The 16750-nt window shown below is 38.5% G+C and overlaps 1 protein-coding gene across 1 annotated transcript in view; it reads left to right on the forward strand.

Moving 5' to 3' along the window:
* The window catches only part of LOC126175615 (DNA polymerase delta subunit 2), a 114558-nt gene that overhangs the window by 93424 nt on the left and 4384 nt on the right, over positions 1 to 16750 (forward strand). Inside the window, exons 6-8 of the mRNA XM_049922498.1 lie at positions 6960 to 7052; positions 15012 to 15204; positions 15280 to 15381. Coding sequence (XP_049778455.1) covers positions 6960 to 7052; positions 15012 to 15204; positions 15280 to 15381 — 388 coding nt within the window. The remainder of the gene's footprint in view (positions 1 to 6959; positions 7053 to 15011; positions 15205 to 15279; positions 15382 to 16750) is intronic.

Here is a 16750-nt window from a genome sequence, read left to right on the forward strand (position 1 = left end):
ATCTTTCCAAAACACATTTTTTCTGGGGCCTAAAGTGGTGGGACGTTGTACTCAGGTGTATAAAACCTTAACCATTCAAAAGATTGATAAGTTTTACGATCTCAAGGGAAAGTATACTGTCACTTTACCATGGAAAAAGTATATTTTCACCCAGGAGAAAGTTCATTTTTTAACTGGGAAATCCGGGAATAACCTGAGAATTTTTTTTCTTGTCCTCATATACACCCGGTGTAATAAAAAATAAATAAAAAATTAATAGTTTTGTTCTTATCTGAAGGTTTTTGTAAAACATTTCTCTTCATCCTTGTGAATTTAAACTTTCAAGATTTCAGCCTTCCCTTAATAACACGTACTACTGATACATGGATTGCTGGTGTAACAGGATTTTGTGATTCTGTCAAGGATGAAAGGAAATGCTGTGGAGTAAACTTATGACAGCAGCAGTGTAAGTGGTGCTGTGGTTGCAAAACTGGACCTGCAGAGTGGCCTTCCTTGATCTCCTAATCATTGACATACCCAAACACTCACAGAAAGCTCCCAGTGATGAAAACGCTTTATTTTGCAGGATGATGAAATGAGCATAATATGTAACTGGTATAAATGAAGCCACCATCACTAATATATACAGTTAACAGTTTGCTTCCTGTGGCTGTTCCGTAGGAAATTTTGGCAGGAAATCCACTTTTTATGTAAGACATTCTCGTATGAAATCTCGTATTCGTGGTGTTAAGTGGGGGTCATTTTGAGATAATGTACGTGATCGGGTTGTTTTTGTTTAAGTGGTTCAAAGTAAGTGTCCTGGAATCAGTAGGTTCATATGACTATTGGTGAGGTCGTGGAAAAGCTTTGTAGTATGAGTATTTTGATCACAGCATCATTCGATAAAAAAGAAGTCTTTATGTGTGTTGCCAGACACATACATATTCATCTAGGCTTCTGACAGCTGTAGTGTTGTGTACTCTGAGCCTCCCTCTGTCCTTTCCAGACGCCCTTGTATCAACTGGTATTGCCTGTGTGCATTCGCCTCTGACCTCCTTTGAACACAGCAGATGTCCTTTGTATACAGTTCTTTGCTCACGAAATAATGATTAGAAAAGATTTATTTGGAACAAATCTAGTGGAAGTTTTAGGTGAAAGTGTGCAGTAGCAGGTAGAGTACAGATGTTCCATTAGTAATGGCAATCACAGCAGTAGGCAGGAAGGCAGTTTAACATCTGATATGTGTTTTCACATAACCTGAAATTCTCATGGATGCCAATGCAATAGGCCCATAACATGATTATGAACTATTAGATATGACTGAGTAAAATAAAATGGCACTGGACTGGCATTTGGAGGGATAATGGCACTGGACTTGAATTTGGAAGGATGACAGTTCCAAATTTAGATTTTCCACAGTTGCCTTAAGTCTCTTACGCCAAATACAGTGGAGGCTCAGAACATTTGCGCTCTCTCTCTCTCTCTCTCTCTCTCTCTCTCTCTCTCTATCTCTATCTCTCAATGTCTTTGTGAATGGTATGCTAGACCATAACATTCTTTTTGATATTATAAGACTTCCATCTGTGAGGCTTATATATGTAGATTTATTTTGGGACATTGGGTGATGATGTAAATATACTTATGAGTGTCTACACAAAACACAGTGAAATGCAGTCCAATACACAATCTTAGAGAACTCATATGGACTCCAGAATTCCTGCTGTCTAATGTTTGTGATGAACTCGGAAACTTTTTGGTTGTAAGTTAAGAACTCAGTGTTATAAAATATTGATCATGGCTGTAAACAGCAACAGTAAAGCAATAGTCTTTAAAAGGGTGAAAGAATCGGCCAACCATTTATGTAACACAGTTTTATTAGAACCCTTGACCTATGCTCGAATAATTATAAAATTGATCTATGTTTCAATAATTACAAAATTATCTTCTTCGGAAACAGATTGTAACACTTGTTACATATTCTGTTGAAAAGTTACATTAGAATTAAGCTGTTGGGCTCTTGTCAAATAAAAATTCATTTCAAAAGCAATAAAATCACGAGTCATGATCATCAGATAACAACAGTGTGAGCTTCATAGATAAAATTTGATTCTGGGTGGAGCAGTTGGAGATAGCGGTCAGGTGTGTGTGTGTGTGTGTGTGTGTGTGTGTGTGTGTGTGTGTGTGTGTGTGTGTGCGCGTGCGCGTATGTGTGTTTCTTTTCTAAAGAAGGCTTTGGCCAAAAGCTGTTTAACATTCTTTTCATTGTGCCTGTCTGCAACTCAGTGTGTCATCCTCACAGTGAATAGCAGTTGATCCTTTTCAAAATGTTGATCTTCCTGTCTGGACTTTCCATTGTTTAACATCTATTGTATTTTATATAATACCGTATTATCTTCATCATCTTATTACTATTGATTGTGATGATGTCACTGGAAGTTTTTGTACAATTTTTCTCCTTTGATTCCCTGGTTCTATGTGCACACACTTAGTTGCTGCCCCCCCCCCCCCCTGTAATTCGTTGTGTTTAAATATTTTATCAAATTTTAAAGTGAGTGAAGAAGCCATTTGTAATCCATCATTGGGTTTGTCTTCATAGCTGTTGTCTCTTAAATAGAGGGAGAAGCCTGTGAGTTCCACTTCTGTAAAAACACAAAACACAGATAATGATGCTAGTACTGCAAAGAGCTGGTACTAATTTCCTTCACATTTCCTGTCTCTAAATTGCAGTCAGGTTAGTATGCAGGGGGTTCTTCATTCCAGTCTCAAAAGCCACTACCCAAAGGGTCTTCTTGTCATGGACACTATGTGAGTTCGCTGTTATGGTACAAACAGTACTCAACAGAGTAGACTGAGTGAATTACAGCCAGTCAGTGATGCTTGGATGCAAAGATATGGTATACAATGACAAAGACTGTAACTTGTAGTACTACGTGTCCTTAATTGTTCAGGTCAGTGTAAGCGGCAGTCAGTTTTGTGGTAGAATGACAAATCTCTGTCTGTTATTTGAGTCAGGCAGGCAGCACACTGGAGTTTCAAAAACCAATTCAGAAAACTGTATTGGCTTTCAAGATTTCCTGCATGAGAGTGCGACAAGGAATCTGAGAATGTTGTAAGAGGCCAAGGAAAGATGTTTTTAGATGTGATTAATTGTTGCAGTGTACATACAAGAGCATAGAAGTAATTAAAAATTATCTTTTGGAAGCCAGATTATAAAAATTACAGCCTTGCTGATTAACTTTTAACTTAAATAAACTTTTAACTTAAATAAAACTTTTTAAAGTTTCAGTGGATTGATCCAAAAAAGTGTAAAATGCAGGTAAGTGTAAAATACAGTAAAGCATAGAAAACACAAGTGGAAATGAATAAATTTTTCTTATTGTCACTCTTTTTATTCTGTATTGTTCAAAATATGAAATTTAAACTTTTAACTTAAAGAAAAGCTGCTTTCCATCTATACTAAAACCCCCTTTTTAAAGTTTCAGTGGATTGATCTAAAAAGTGTAAAATGCAGGTAAGCGTAAAATACAGTAAAGCATAGAAAAAACAAGTGGAAATGAATAAATTTTTCTTATTGTCACTCTTTTTATTCTGTATTGTTCAAAATATGAAATTAAAACAATTTAAATTTTGCCTATTTAAAAAAATCGGAAATAATTATGTGTTTTGTTTCTTTCTAACAGCAATTAGCTCTACTTTTCTCTCCACAACATACAAAGCATCAGCCACAAAGGCTGAGTGCACGCACGCTCACACACACACACACACACACACACACACACACACACACACACACACAGGTTACTCTCTTCGTTGCGATTGTTTTAAAACACGGAAGTAAAAGTTTTTCGTGTACCTCTTTAAAAAGATAATCATGTTCTAATGTGCAACTTACTACTGATAGTCATTATAAAATTATGATAAATAAAATTTGAAACACAATATTGGTTAAAACACTAAAGTTGGCAGTGTTTGTAAATAGAGAACAGTAGGTAACAAATTACAGCTCAGGCTCGGGGATGTCCTGAGTGAGAAAGAGGGCGGAAATTGTCATCATGCCATGGAACAACCTAATACAGCATGCTCAATACAGATTAGCATATTTCACATAGAAGTACAAGGTCCATGAAAGCCCAAAAGACAGCTGTTTTCAAAAGCGATGTTTATTTGTATAAATTACTGTGAAATTAAATTAAAGCTTTTGTAATACAACAAAACGAGCAGAAGAAAGGTTGCTATTAGTGGCACTATCATCAGATTGTGAATATCGTTAAGGCAGTGACTCAGCATACTTTCCCACCCTTCCAAAGACTGCAAATCTATAATAAAGGCAGCCATGACCCAACATGCAGACAACGAAAATCTTGCTTACCGCACAAATGTCACATTACATGATCAGTAACTTTGGATATAGTTGTGTTTTCTGCATAGCCCCAAAGCTGACTTTGAGCAGGATTGTGAAGCACTTTTTGCCAAAATCTGCATAAAAATCGATGTTACAGGTAACATAAAAGAAAACTTAAAATGCAGACAGTGTTGTAACGCAGAATCATTAATGATGGGAAAGTGTTGTATTGAAATAATAGGACTTCCATTGGGACTGACAAAAATGAATGTAAAATCCGAGAATGTAAAAACAGGATTTTACTGTGTTGTGTGATGATAGAACATCCCACTTTCTTGTTCTGGAATGAAGCATGGCTCTGTCCTGTGTGTCATTTTCCATTACAGCCAATTCTCTTTTCTGCAGTATTTTCACCTGTTGTACCAAATAAAGGAATAGCTGATTCTGAAAGCCAGTACTTGTAACCTTTTATTCATTTTTGGGTTTCTGTACTTTGCTGGTAAAAATGGAACACCAATTGTCTCACATTGTTGTCTGCCTGTCCACCTGTTTGAAGACCATTTTTTCTCAGGAATGTGTAGAGGTATCAATTGAAATTTATGTCGAATACTAAGGTCTATGGTTCCTTGATGGTGTAAATAATTTAAGCTTCTAAATCAATGCAGTTATAAAGTAAGGCCATGTATGTTACATATTTTGATACTTACAAACTAACCTGTCTATATACATGTTGTCCCTGTTGGCCTAATGGAGAAACGCTAACCTGGCCTTCATCTCACCAGAAACGTGATTCGGATTCCATGTTAAACTGTAGGTCCACTTTTCCTGTTGGATAACTAGGGTAGGTTAAGGACACGAACGTCACCAAAGTGGCATCCAATATAAAGACTTGCACCAGTGCATTGAGCCACACAAAATTACAAATAATAATAATAATAATAATAATAATAATCTGTATACATACAAGGAAGTGGCATGACCGACTTGTCAACGCTCAGTGCAAACCACTAAGGAAAAAAACTTGACATTTTGGTAGGGTTCTTGATCTTATATTATAGGAATCATTTACGAAGACATTTTTTTCATATTCCAGCCCTGAGGTGGTGAAATCGTAGATGAAAGGTTTTTCGAAAATGTCACTGTTAAGGCAATTTTGAAGTTAGAACTACAAAAACTGGTATTTGGTTTCACGGTCAGAAGTAAAGAAATGAGTGTTTCAGCATCTTTGGGAATTCAACCCCTAAGGGGGTGAAATAGTGGATGCGAGTTTTTTAAAGTAAATCGTTATTAAAGAACTACTGTAGAATTTTTAAAGGTATGTCCACAAAATCTGGTATTTGACTTCTGGGTTGGATATATAACAGAGTTTATGAAAAATTCGGCCCCTAAGGAGGTGAAAGAGGGGATGAAAGTTATGAAAATATTTCACTAAGAAAGCATTTTTAAGCAAAATCTATGAAAGATTGTATTTGGCTTTTCGGTTAGAAATAAAAAATAGTGTTTTTGGAAATTCAACCACTAAGTGGGTGAAATAAGGTCTGTATGATTCACTGACTTAACATAGCCCAACTCAAACTGCGAAGTATAGAAACTTGAAATTGGGAGAGGGTGTTGATCTTATACTATGGGTATTGTTTAGGAAGGAGTTGTTCAAAATTCAGCCTCTGCAGGGGGGTGAAGTATGGGACGAAAGATTTTTGACAATATATCACTGTTAAGGCAATTTGGAGCTAGAACTAAGAAAATTGGTATTTGGTTTCCTGGCCAGAAATAAAAAAAAGTGCATCACCAATTTTTGGAAATTGAACCACTCGGGGGATAAAATAATGGGTGAACGTGTTTTAAAGCTACACTGTGAGAATTGGTATTTGACTTCTCGGTTAAAAATAGAAAAAAATTGTTTCATTGCTACTGGAAACTCCCTGCAGCATTTTTTAGTAAATTCAATCACTGGGTAAAATAGGGGATGGAAGTTTTTAGGCAAATATTTCATCACGAAAACATTTTTAAAACTAGATCTTTGAAAATTGGTATTGAACTTCTAAGGAAATATGTGTTAGAGGATGAAAGTTTCTATGGAAATATCACCCCAATGATTCAAAAGGTAGGATTAACAAAACGCCTCTTGACACATTTTGGTAAGAAGTACATTTGGAAAATACCTTGCTTCTTCATTTGTGTGAAACGTGTAAATGATGTTCCAATTTGTGAACAACATAAAATTTTGATTGAAGATACACAAAGAAATCTGTGCAGACCATAGAGTTTATGCGAGCGATGCAGCAGGCACTAAGCTAGTTATCTATTACACAATTAAGATCATATGGAACCCTCAGAACACGAGTCCTACTCACATTTGTCTGGTTTCTTGTTTTGTTTCATGGTAAGTAGAGGCTTACCTTTTGTCCTTGAATGACTGTATCATTACATCTTGTCACAGTATTGTTTATAAATGTGAATCCCATAAATATTCGTTGTAGCAATCTGAATCGCTAGTCTTAGTGTGTCAAACTTTGCTATGGAACTGTAACCGGTAATGTAGCTATTTGTAGCCCGGATGCTGATATGTAGTATTCAAATAGCAAATAAATAAAATAGTGTTACTTACGCCCTCATGCATTACTTCTTTTTGTTAAAGAGCAGTATTGAAGTGGACCTGATGCCTGGAGAATTTGACCCTGCCAATGTTATGATACCACAACAACCAATGCACTATTGTATGCTTCCACAGGTGAGTTTAAAAAAGTGATTCTATAATATGATACATGCCTTTTTAGAATGGTTGGTCTGATATAAATTGCTCAAAGAAGTTTTGCACTTCCATTATAAACTGCTGTGTGGTCTGTGTTTGTTTTATCGACAACTCTTTTTTATTAGAGCATGCTGCATGTCCAAACAAGAACATATTCTGCTTAGTTTGTCTGCACACACTGAAGGATCTTTTAAAGTTTACACTTTATATGCATTGTCACTTTATAGCAATAAGGGTTTTCACCAGGGGAAGTTAAGTGACAAAGTTACATATGACACATCATCATCATCATCATTTGAATTTTTTAGCTACTATCATGAGGCCCAAAACATTGAAGGTTTGGGTTATACTGGTTGGTTGTGGGCAGCAACTCCACCTGTTGGCTGCTGCATACAAATTATGGCTATTCCACGAGGAGAACTCAACAATGCTATGCACTGTCTTTGTGGAAGAAAAAGGGAGGACCCCATTGACCCAAACAGTACATAACCACCTCCACATAATCAATTTGGCGTTTCTGCCTCCATTACGAGCAAAAGTACAAACCCCTCCAGTACCTGTGGGAAGAAGATAAGCAAGAGAGAATGTGGAATGGAGCCTAGAGCGGAACCATGCATCTACATTATTTTAATTACGATGCAAGGTTCCTTTAGACTTGGTTGAAGACATATGGAAGTTTGGGACTGGCCATCGGTTGTGCATGGATAGCCAAATGGTAAGGCGACTGCTTGTGATAAGCAGGAAATCCAGGTTCAAGTCCTGGTCTGGCACAAATTTTTATTGTTGTTATTCCATTCTACAGCTGATAGTAGTCCTTATTCGCAAATGCAAATTCATTTGATGTGTCTCATTGTGACTGTAGTCGTTGCAGTGCCTGTTGCTGTGGACTTTGCGTCATAATCAGAATAATGCAGGCACTGCAATATTGTATTTAAAATTGGTATACTTTTGCAGGCGTTTTAACTGGGACTCCCCACTCCCATTCTGATGTAGAATTGAACAGCTTCTTGGAGTTATGAAAACCACTTGTCCATATATATGTTTGACAAAAAAAAGTCATTTGGTGATAAATCAAGTGAAATCAGGCTTTGAGACATTAATTCCATCTTTTCTTCCCTGTGAAGTAATGAATTGTTTGATGTGCTCTGTGACAGCTGGCGTTGTCGTACTGAAGAATAAGACAATATTTTTTGATTTTGTGTGTGTGTGTGTGTGTGTGTGTGTGTGTGTGTGTGTGTGTGTGTGTGTGTGTGTGTTCCCCCCCCCCCCCCCCCCATTATGTTTGTGATGACTTGTCACAAACAAATTTTTGTACGCTATTTAGCATCAACTGTTCTTTCATCCTCAGAAGTTTTGTTCACAAGTTGTCCAATGTAACCAATAAATCAAACAATCATTTTCTTGCAACTGTTCTGTGAACAGACCACTTCTGTTGGCTCCGTTTCATTCTGGAACACTCAGTCAATTGTTTGTCATTTACTGTAGCATGGCCATGACGAAGTTCTGCAAGCCAGTTGTAAACAGTCTTGTCCGAAGGTGGTTGGTTATCAAAGATAAATGAAGCAATTAAAGACATGTTGTTCAGTTAGGCCTTTACAGAAATCTTAAAATAATCATCAAACAAAAACTTTCATATGAAATTTCCCATCATCAAACTAAAACCTTCACATGAAATTTCTCGTTTTTTCATGACACGATTTGCTTAAGCACTCACTATAAACAAGCTAATTGGCTAATGTGTGAGTTACCAATGTTTTAACAATGACAAATTTCTCGCTTATAGTAGTGGTTATAAGGTGACCCTTGTCTTTCGTAGTGAAGTTGTTTGCTTTCATAAAGCTTATTGCTTCAAAATTATTTTATTACCTTTTTCCAGCCCCATGTCATACAAACACAACTATAACCAGTTTTCACCCTGTGGAGAATTATCATCACATGGTATATTTTAAAAAAGAAAAAGAAAAGTCAGAGTTAATAAAATACTGTGAAACATTTTATCTTTGGTAAATGTAGAGTTGGACTGGCTGGGAAAGGTGCTCATAGTGTAAACATGCTTCATACTATTATCCAGTTAATTACAGCAATCAGTTCCACCAATCAAGAGTGCTCTTGATTAGTGGAACTGAATTCTGTAATTAACTGGATAATAGTATGAAGCATGTAAACCTCCATTCACAAATATACCATTTAAAATATTAACAATATATAATTCTTTGTCAGATATAGCCTATCCTTCTCAAAGTAACCCCTCAGGGGCTTAGCATTCATTTATTGGGTTTGAGCTTGGCGACCCCAAATTTCTTGGGCTGGGGACTGAGAAGTGCTGCCAGTCCTCAGTCACCTTAAGCTCTGGCCATGCTTCAGCGACCATCATGAGGCATGGCGGTGGAACGTTGTATGTCACAGGGAACGAGGATCTGGGCTTGACTGCTTGGATTGCGAGGATGGAATTAACCTGTAAAAAAAAAAAAAAACCTCAATCTCAACCTGTGCTGCATGCTGGTGAGGTGCATGGGTGTTGAGGTGAAACAGTGCTAGTGGGTATTTAAGCTATATAAGGCTTACTCAGGCACACAGGGCTGTCTGGGTGGACTCTTATTCCCTTAGCTGCTTGTAGGGCTGAAATGGATCCTCTGACATTTTCTTTTCCTCCTCCCAGCAGAAAGGGTGGGCCGCTGGAAGGTACTAACACCCAATGTAACAAGAGGGCTTGGGTAGCCAGCATTCTAGTTGCGAGAGTAAACAAGTAAAAAGTAGAAAGAGTAACAGAACACAGGCTGGCAATCACAATGTATTTTTAGTAGTAAAAAGGAAAGAATAAAGTTTCAAGAAAGTGTCGCCTTTCTACATCCGGAAGGGGGTAGAAAGAATTGCTGGGACTACAAAATCTGTAAAGTGGTTGTGAAATGGGATGCTGTTAGTTGAAACATCCAGTTCCCAGCAAGCTGTAAACCTACAGAGGGGAATATGCCATTGACATGGAGCTCCACAGCATATTGAAATTCATCTAAGATGGTCTGCCATATAGGAACCCAGTGGATATTCCTATGGAAGAGCTGAAGAGTGGGTGGGCTCCAAGGAGAATTTTTGATGTTCAGGACAGTTTAAAAAGGGTTGAGGGTGACCTGGTGAAATATGACTCCTTCATTCTTACCTTCAATACCCCCAAACTCCCAGTGTACATAAAAGCAGGCTTTCTTCACCTGAACATTTGGCCGCATGTCCCAAACCCAATGCTCTGTTTTAAATGCCAGCATTTTCGTCATGCAACACTAGGGTGCAAGGGAGAAGCGACATAATGGCACTTGCGGTAAGGCTGCTTGTGAAGGAGTCAGTTGCTCATCTCCTGCCAAATGTATCAACTGATCTGGAAATCACCCTGTTTGGAGGAGGGACTGTAGAATCTTTCTAGAGGAACGCAAAGTACAGGAAATAAAAACAACAAAGCAATCCTCTATGGTGAGGTAAAAAAAATTACAAGTCCATGCACTGTCACACATTTGCTACATCTTTTGCATCAGTGCTTCAGAAGCCTGCTCCAAAAGCTGATGCCTCTACACAAACGGAGGTGGCGAGTGTCAGAACTAACTCCTGCAAATGTCAGTGCACTTGCAAGGCAGCAAGTGTTTCAGAGGCTGTAGTCCTCTCTAGATCAGCAGATAAAGGTACAATGGCCAACTGGCCAACATGGGAGAGCCCCAGGCTGAAGCTTTTCAGAAGCCCAGTATGGCCATTATCACTCCTACTCCAGGTCCAGCAAAGCCCTCAAAACAGAGAAAAGCTACTATAAAGTAGCAACAACAGGTAAAGTCAAGTAGTAAACCATGTCGGATGTGATTCTATCTGATACTTCATCTCACTCTTCCACAGAGCTGATGGAGTTTGAGGTATGTGTGGGGCAATCATCTGAACCTCCACCTGCTGCAGCCTCCCCACTCCTTGGAGAGACAGGATGAAGGTGCTACCCCCATGATCGATGGCTTCCATACTTCAGTGGAACTTGCAGAGTTCAGAACACATATGGAGGAACTTTGTCTACTATCTCAGGGTAGACTATTGTGTCAGTATCTCCAGGAGAATAATTTCAATCAGTCGTACATCCCAGAGATACGAGGCTATGTACTCAACAAAAAAAGACAACCTGAGTGTAGGGAGAGCCAGAGAAGGAGCAGGTATTTTCGTCAGTACTGACTGCCACTCCTTGCTTCTCTCACTTACAATGAATTTACAAGCAGCTGCAATGTTAGTGCATGTGCGTCATCCATTGACAATACGTTCGCTTTACCTACTGCCACATGTTGACTCTAAAAGACCTTCCTATACTGCTCCCCCCACCCCTTCATCCTCTGTGGTGATTTTAATGCACACAATGTGCTTTGGAGCTCTGCAGCTACCTGTCCCAGGGGTAGAGCAATTGAGAAGCTTCTCACATCATCATGTGCATATTTGCAAATTACGGAACAGAGCAAGCACTTTTGCATTGCAACTGAGTCGTTCTCTTCCATCAATCTCTCGCTGTGCTCTGCAGCTGTAGCTCACATTGCTCAATGGGCAGTGGTCAGTGACTTGCATGGAAGTGATAGCTTCCCAATCTGGATTCACCTGCCAGATGGAGTGGAACCTGAAAGGAAACTGCCGCAATGAGTGCTCAGTAGAGCAGAGTGGACACTTAAAGAGTCAGATAGCCCAGTTTGAACATCGTGTCAGTGTCCAAGAATGGGTGCATAATATTACCAAAGTGATCCACTGCGCTGCTGAAGCATCCATTTCACAGTCCACGGGACAACTGATGAGGCAGCCCGTCTCTTGGTGGAATGACGAATGCCGCTCTGCAATCAGGACTAGGTGTGTGCCTCTGTGTCAGTTCAAGTGCTGATCGACTACAGAGAATATTGTAGCATTTTGAGCAGTGAGGGCAAAATGTCACCAGATTATTCGAGAGAGCAATAAGAGGTCATGGCAACAGTTCCTGAACACCATTAATTGTTCCATGAAGAGTTCCTTTGTGTAGGAGACCATCAGGAGAATTTCTGGAAGGGGAGAGAGTTGCTCCATGGCTGCTGCAATGGGGAACGGCACTCTCCAAATCAATCCGTGAGACATTGTGCAGACTATGGCAGCCTATTTTGCCACAGTTCCTGCAGCCGCCAATCAGGATCCAGGTTTCCAGCACCTTAGAGCAATTGTTGAGAGGAGCAGTTTAGACATCTGGTCCACCACCCATTTTCCGTGAGGGAGCTGGAGTCTGCATTGTCTGTGGCTCGTGACACATTTCCTGGTCATGGCAGAATCCATTGAAATATGCTGTGTCACCTCACAAGGTGAAACAAAGATATCCTCATTGCAATTTTTAATGCCATTTGCGTATCGGGACACGTTTCTGACCCATGGCGTGAGGCAGTTTTAATTCGTCTTTTAAAACCTGAGAAAGACCATATGCATATCCAAGTAGTTAAAGCAGATTGTGGAGCGGATGGTCAGATGGCGCCTTGTCTGGATCTTAGAATCCAGGCAACTCCTTAGTCGCTTTCAGTGTGGATTCAGGAGGTATCGCTCCACCTTTGATAAACTGGCCCTCCTAGATGTGGTTATGTAACAGCCTTTCCTGCACCATCACCTCCTTCTGGATATATTTTTTGACGTCGAGAAGGCCTGCAATACTACTTGGAGCCATCTTATCTTCGATCAGCTTCACGAATGGAGTTTTTGCAGATGTCTTCCCATTTTTAATCGATTCTTTCTCTTGCCATGGTATTTTAGGTGCCAAGTTGGTGATGTCCTGTCTGATCACTTGGAGCAGGAAAATGGAGTTGCATATAAGCAGTACTTTCTCCTGCTTCTGGCTACTTTATGCGCAGCTGTAAACTGTACTAGCAGTAGCAACGAGCAGCCAGATCTACCTGGAAAAATTCTTCTGGTGCGCCCAAGTGGCCAGATTCGCACATGCGCAGAGCAGTCTGAGCTGTACTGGGGAAGGGGGCTGGTCTCCATGTGACTTGCATTAACATTCAATGATTTTGGTGTTTACTCTTCGTTTACAGCTCTCACATCAAATGAAAACAAAACATATTTCTGCAGCCAGGAGCTATCAGGTGAATTAAAATACATTCATATAATTATGGAAGGCTAAAATATGTTATTAATTTCAGTTTTCTAATTTTATTTTATTTCCGGGTTTTTGGAAGTTGGGCGTTAATTGCCTTGCAGAACAATGAAGTTATTTTTGTCAATTTGGTAAAGAAATTTGGTTTTATTAATCTTTTCCATAGAGGCAGTAAATTTATGTGAAACACTCTTGGCTAGTGTCAACTGTTTGCTGAATTTCAAGTGCACATTTTATCTTCTGGCATGTGTGACATTATGCTATAATAAAGAACCAAACCTGAGGTAATACAGTACTGGTACTCCAAGAAAATTTGCATCGTGAAAACCATATTGGAAAGCTTAATGTCAAGTTGTGGCCTACTTCTTTGTGAATCTGGACATACAGATGTGCACGTTAAGCCAAATTATGCATTTTAGTATGGTTTACGAAGTTCCGGTGCTCTTTTAGTATTCTCTGATGTCCTGTTTCGTTTATGACGCAATGTAACATCTGTTAATTCTATATATGTACAAACATACAGGCTTCCTGCCTCGTCATAGCTGTGATTGCACGGTAATGCTGTTTTGTGGCACTCTCTGACAACTGCTGAAACAAATTGTAACAGGTCATTGGAAAATATTACGAATCGTGGTTTGAAAAGTGTTACTTTCAAAGTAAATTTCATTTTATGCGAGGTGTATTATCTTAGGTGTGCGAATGTGCTTTGAATTTCGCAAATCATAGATCATTTGTTTCTCATTAAAAGCTTAACACTTTGAGGGCCAGCCATTTATGCAATTATTTAAAATTTTACTGGCACATTAGTCTGATGTATCTTAAAGTGGAACACAAGCAAAAAAGACCAGCATTACATGTGAAAGCTTCTTGTAGGTATACTGTGTATATTAAGACAAACCATTAACTTTTCCTAATTGTGTGTTTGCACTACTAAACAGCAATGTTGCTATTGGCTGACTACATCACGTGTCCTATGTTCTGAATATCTGCTGTTATCGTCTGGTGAGATCAAGATACAAAAATATGCAGCATACACATTTTCTAAAGTGCCTGGAAGTTATATGCCGGTGTATGAAACCTTAACCATTCAGAGGATTGATAAGATTTATGGTTCAGAGGGAAAATATATTGTTACTTAATATGTAAAAAGTGTATTTTCACGCAGAAAAAAGCATATTTTTAACCGGTGAAATCCGGGAATTATTTTTCCTTGTCCACATATATACCCTTTCTTCATGTTGAATTAACGTTTTAATATTGGCACAATACTTCATTCCGTGCTTCTGTGTGGGTGCACACACAGTTTTTTTCAACTTTTGTTGCCTTTATTTTCCATACTGTTTTAGCACGGGTACTGAAGTTCTTGCTGCCGTGCGCCCGTACCTACATACCTAGCCATCCATCCACCCTTCTTAATGTAAAAACTTGTAAAAATTACATCCCATACCGACCTACCCGTCTATCCATCAAGAATTAGGCTAAATTGCTATCCAACAGATACAGGAGACACTGAGTGGCAGACAGGCACATTTAAAAAGTTGATTGTGGAGTATTAGTCAGTTATCAAACAAAATCTCTCATCAGATGACGAAAAACACTGTATATATAGTGTTTTTTGCACTTGTTCTCTTTTTTTTTGTGTGGGGGTGGGGGTGTAGTTGTGTAACAGTCTACTGAATGGAATGTGGAGTGTGTCCAAATTCTTAAGGATTGAGAATATTGCATTTGCTATTCTGCTGTCACTTGATGTTAATTTTCCTACATTTCCTAGTTTGTAACGTAATTTTGAAGCATTATTTTTTTCTATTGTAAGTGAATAAATGTATTTGAAACAGGCTTCATCGTACCAGAGTTTGCATGGTGTTCCAAATCCATATGAATGTGAACTTGGAGGCCGACGTATATTAGGTACATCAGGGCAGCCGGTACATGATATAACACGGTACAGTCGTCTTGAAGATCCTCTGACCATTCTGGAGCAAACTCTGGAATGGGCTCACCTTGCTCCAACATGTCCGGACACACTTTGTAAGTTCTTCCAATTAGCATTGGATAAAATATTTGAAATTTATGTAGAATTAATTTTTGTGTTTTTGATTTCAGCAACTTATCCATACTATGAAGAGGATCCATTCATAATATCTGACTATCCTGATATATATTTTGCTGGTAATCAGCCATGTTTTCAGACAAAAATTTATGAAGGTGAGTGAAGAACTAGTTTTTTTGGGGGTGGGGCCAGGAGATTCCCTTGTAGATGTTTAACAAATATGAGAAATATTTGATCAAAGAGATAAAGAAACATACAGATGAAGGTCTGTGAATTGGTTTGAACATCTCAGTGCATTACTAGGCTTGATGCTATTGGAGGAGATATACTCTTGCCAATGACTTATGAACTGATTTCCTCAGTCAGTTATAGGGGGACCTGCATTGTAAAGTAGACTTTAAAACAAGGTGCAGCGTCTTGCATGTACAAATCTTTGCCATATGTGAAAGAAATAGTAAGTGTCAGAAAAAGATCGTAGCACCAAGCTGAGATTGAACCCCCACACATTTGAATTTCTAGTCTGAGCCACTGGGACACCAAATCAAAAACACCAGTAAAAGTATAGATTTTGGAAATGGCATCATGTAACACTTTAAGCTGCTGTTCAGTTTATTCTTTAATGTCCAACTGGTTTTGGTCAAAGACCATTACCCAGAACCTGTTGTAGTACACACATTATGAATACAGGAATTTCTATATTCTTTGAATAGTTGTCTGTAATTGACACTCCACATATCTAACTCTCCATGACTGAACATTATTTATAAATATTTTTGGTGTATATATGTAACACTTTCTGTTAACAAAAAATCTTTAAGTATTGCTGGTATTTTTACTATAATTTTCAGACATCCTTGTCACATGAAATATTCTTTTTTCTGTATGATAGTCTTTGGTTGAAATCCGTCACACGATGAAGAATAAATTGAACAGTACTCTAAGGTGTAACATGTCATTTCTACAATTCATAAAAAGCTTGGGGGGGGGGGGGAGTAGTTAAAAGAATGTGATTCATCAAGTCAGGCAAATGCACAACATTAGTAGATGGAATCGTATATTTAAGCTAGCTTAGTTCAGCATTCTGTATAGACATTAATGTTGTCATTAATGAACTTTGGTAACTGACAGCTCATTTCGGTGGTGCTGAATATAATCTGGTAAAAAGCCATAGGTAGCTTGGTGTTATTGCATAATTCAGTTAATTGGGTGACTCCTCATTCCTCCTCTATTTGACCTCTGTTTCTTAATTCTAAAGATAGAGATTTAGGTCTTATCATCCATTGTTTCTATAACAGTAGCCACTCATTCTTTTTCCATAATTTTTCAAATCTCCATCTAAATCTAATAATACAGGTTTTTTGTGGTTTTCTCAAATCACGTCAGGTAATTTTTTGGGCAGTTTTTTTGATATGGTCCTGCCATATTCCTTCTCCTTAGTTATTTCCAGTTTAACTAGTGTTATGTCTCTAAGGCCTCAATGTCAGTGGGGTGTACTCCAACTTCCCTTATTCTCCTGGGTTTTCT

The sequence above is a fragment of the Schistocerca cancellata genome, chromosome 3, assembly GCF_023864275.1.
Source record: "Schistocerca cancellata isolate TAMUIC-IGC-003103 chromosome 3, iqSchCanc2.1, whole genome shotgun sequence".
In the NCBI taxonomy this organism is placed as follows: domain Eukaryota; kingdom Metazoa; phylum Arthropoda; class Insecta; order Orthoptera; family Acrididae; genus Schistocerca; species Schistocerca cancellata.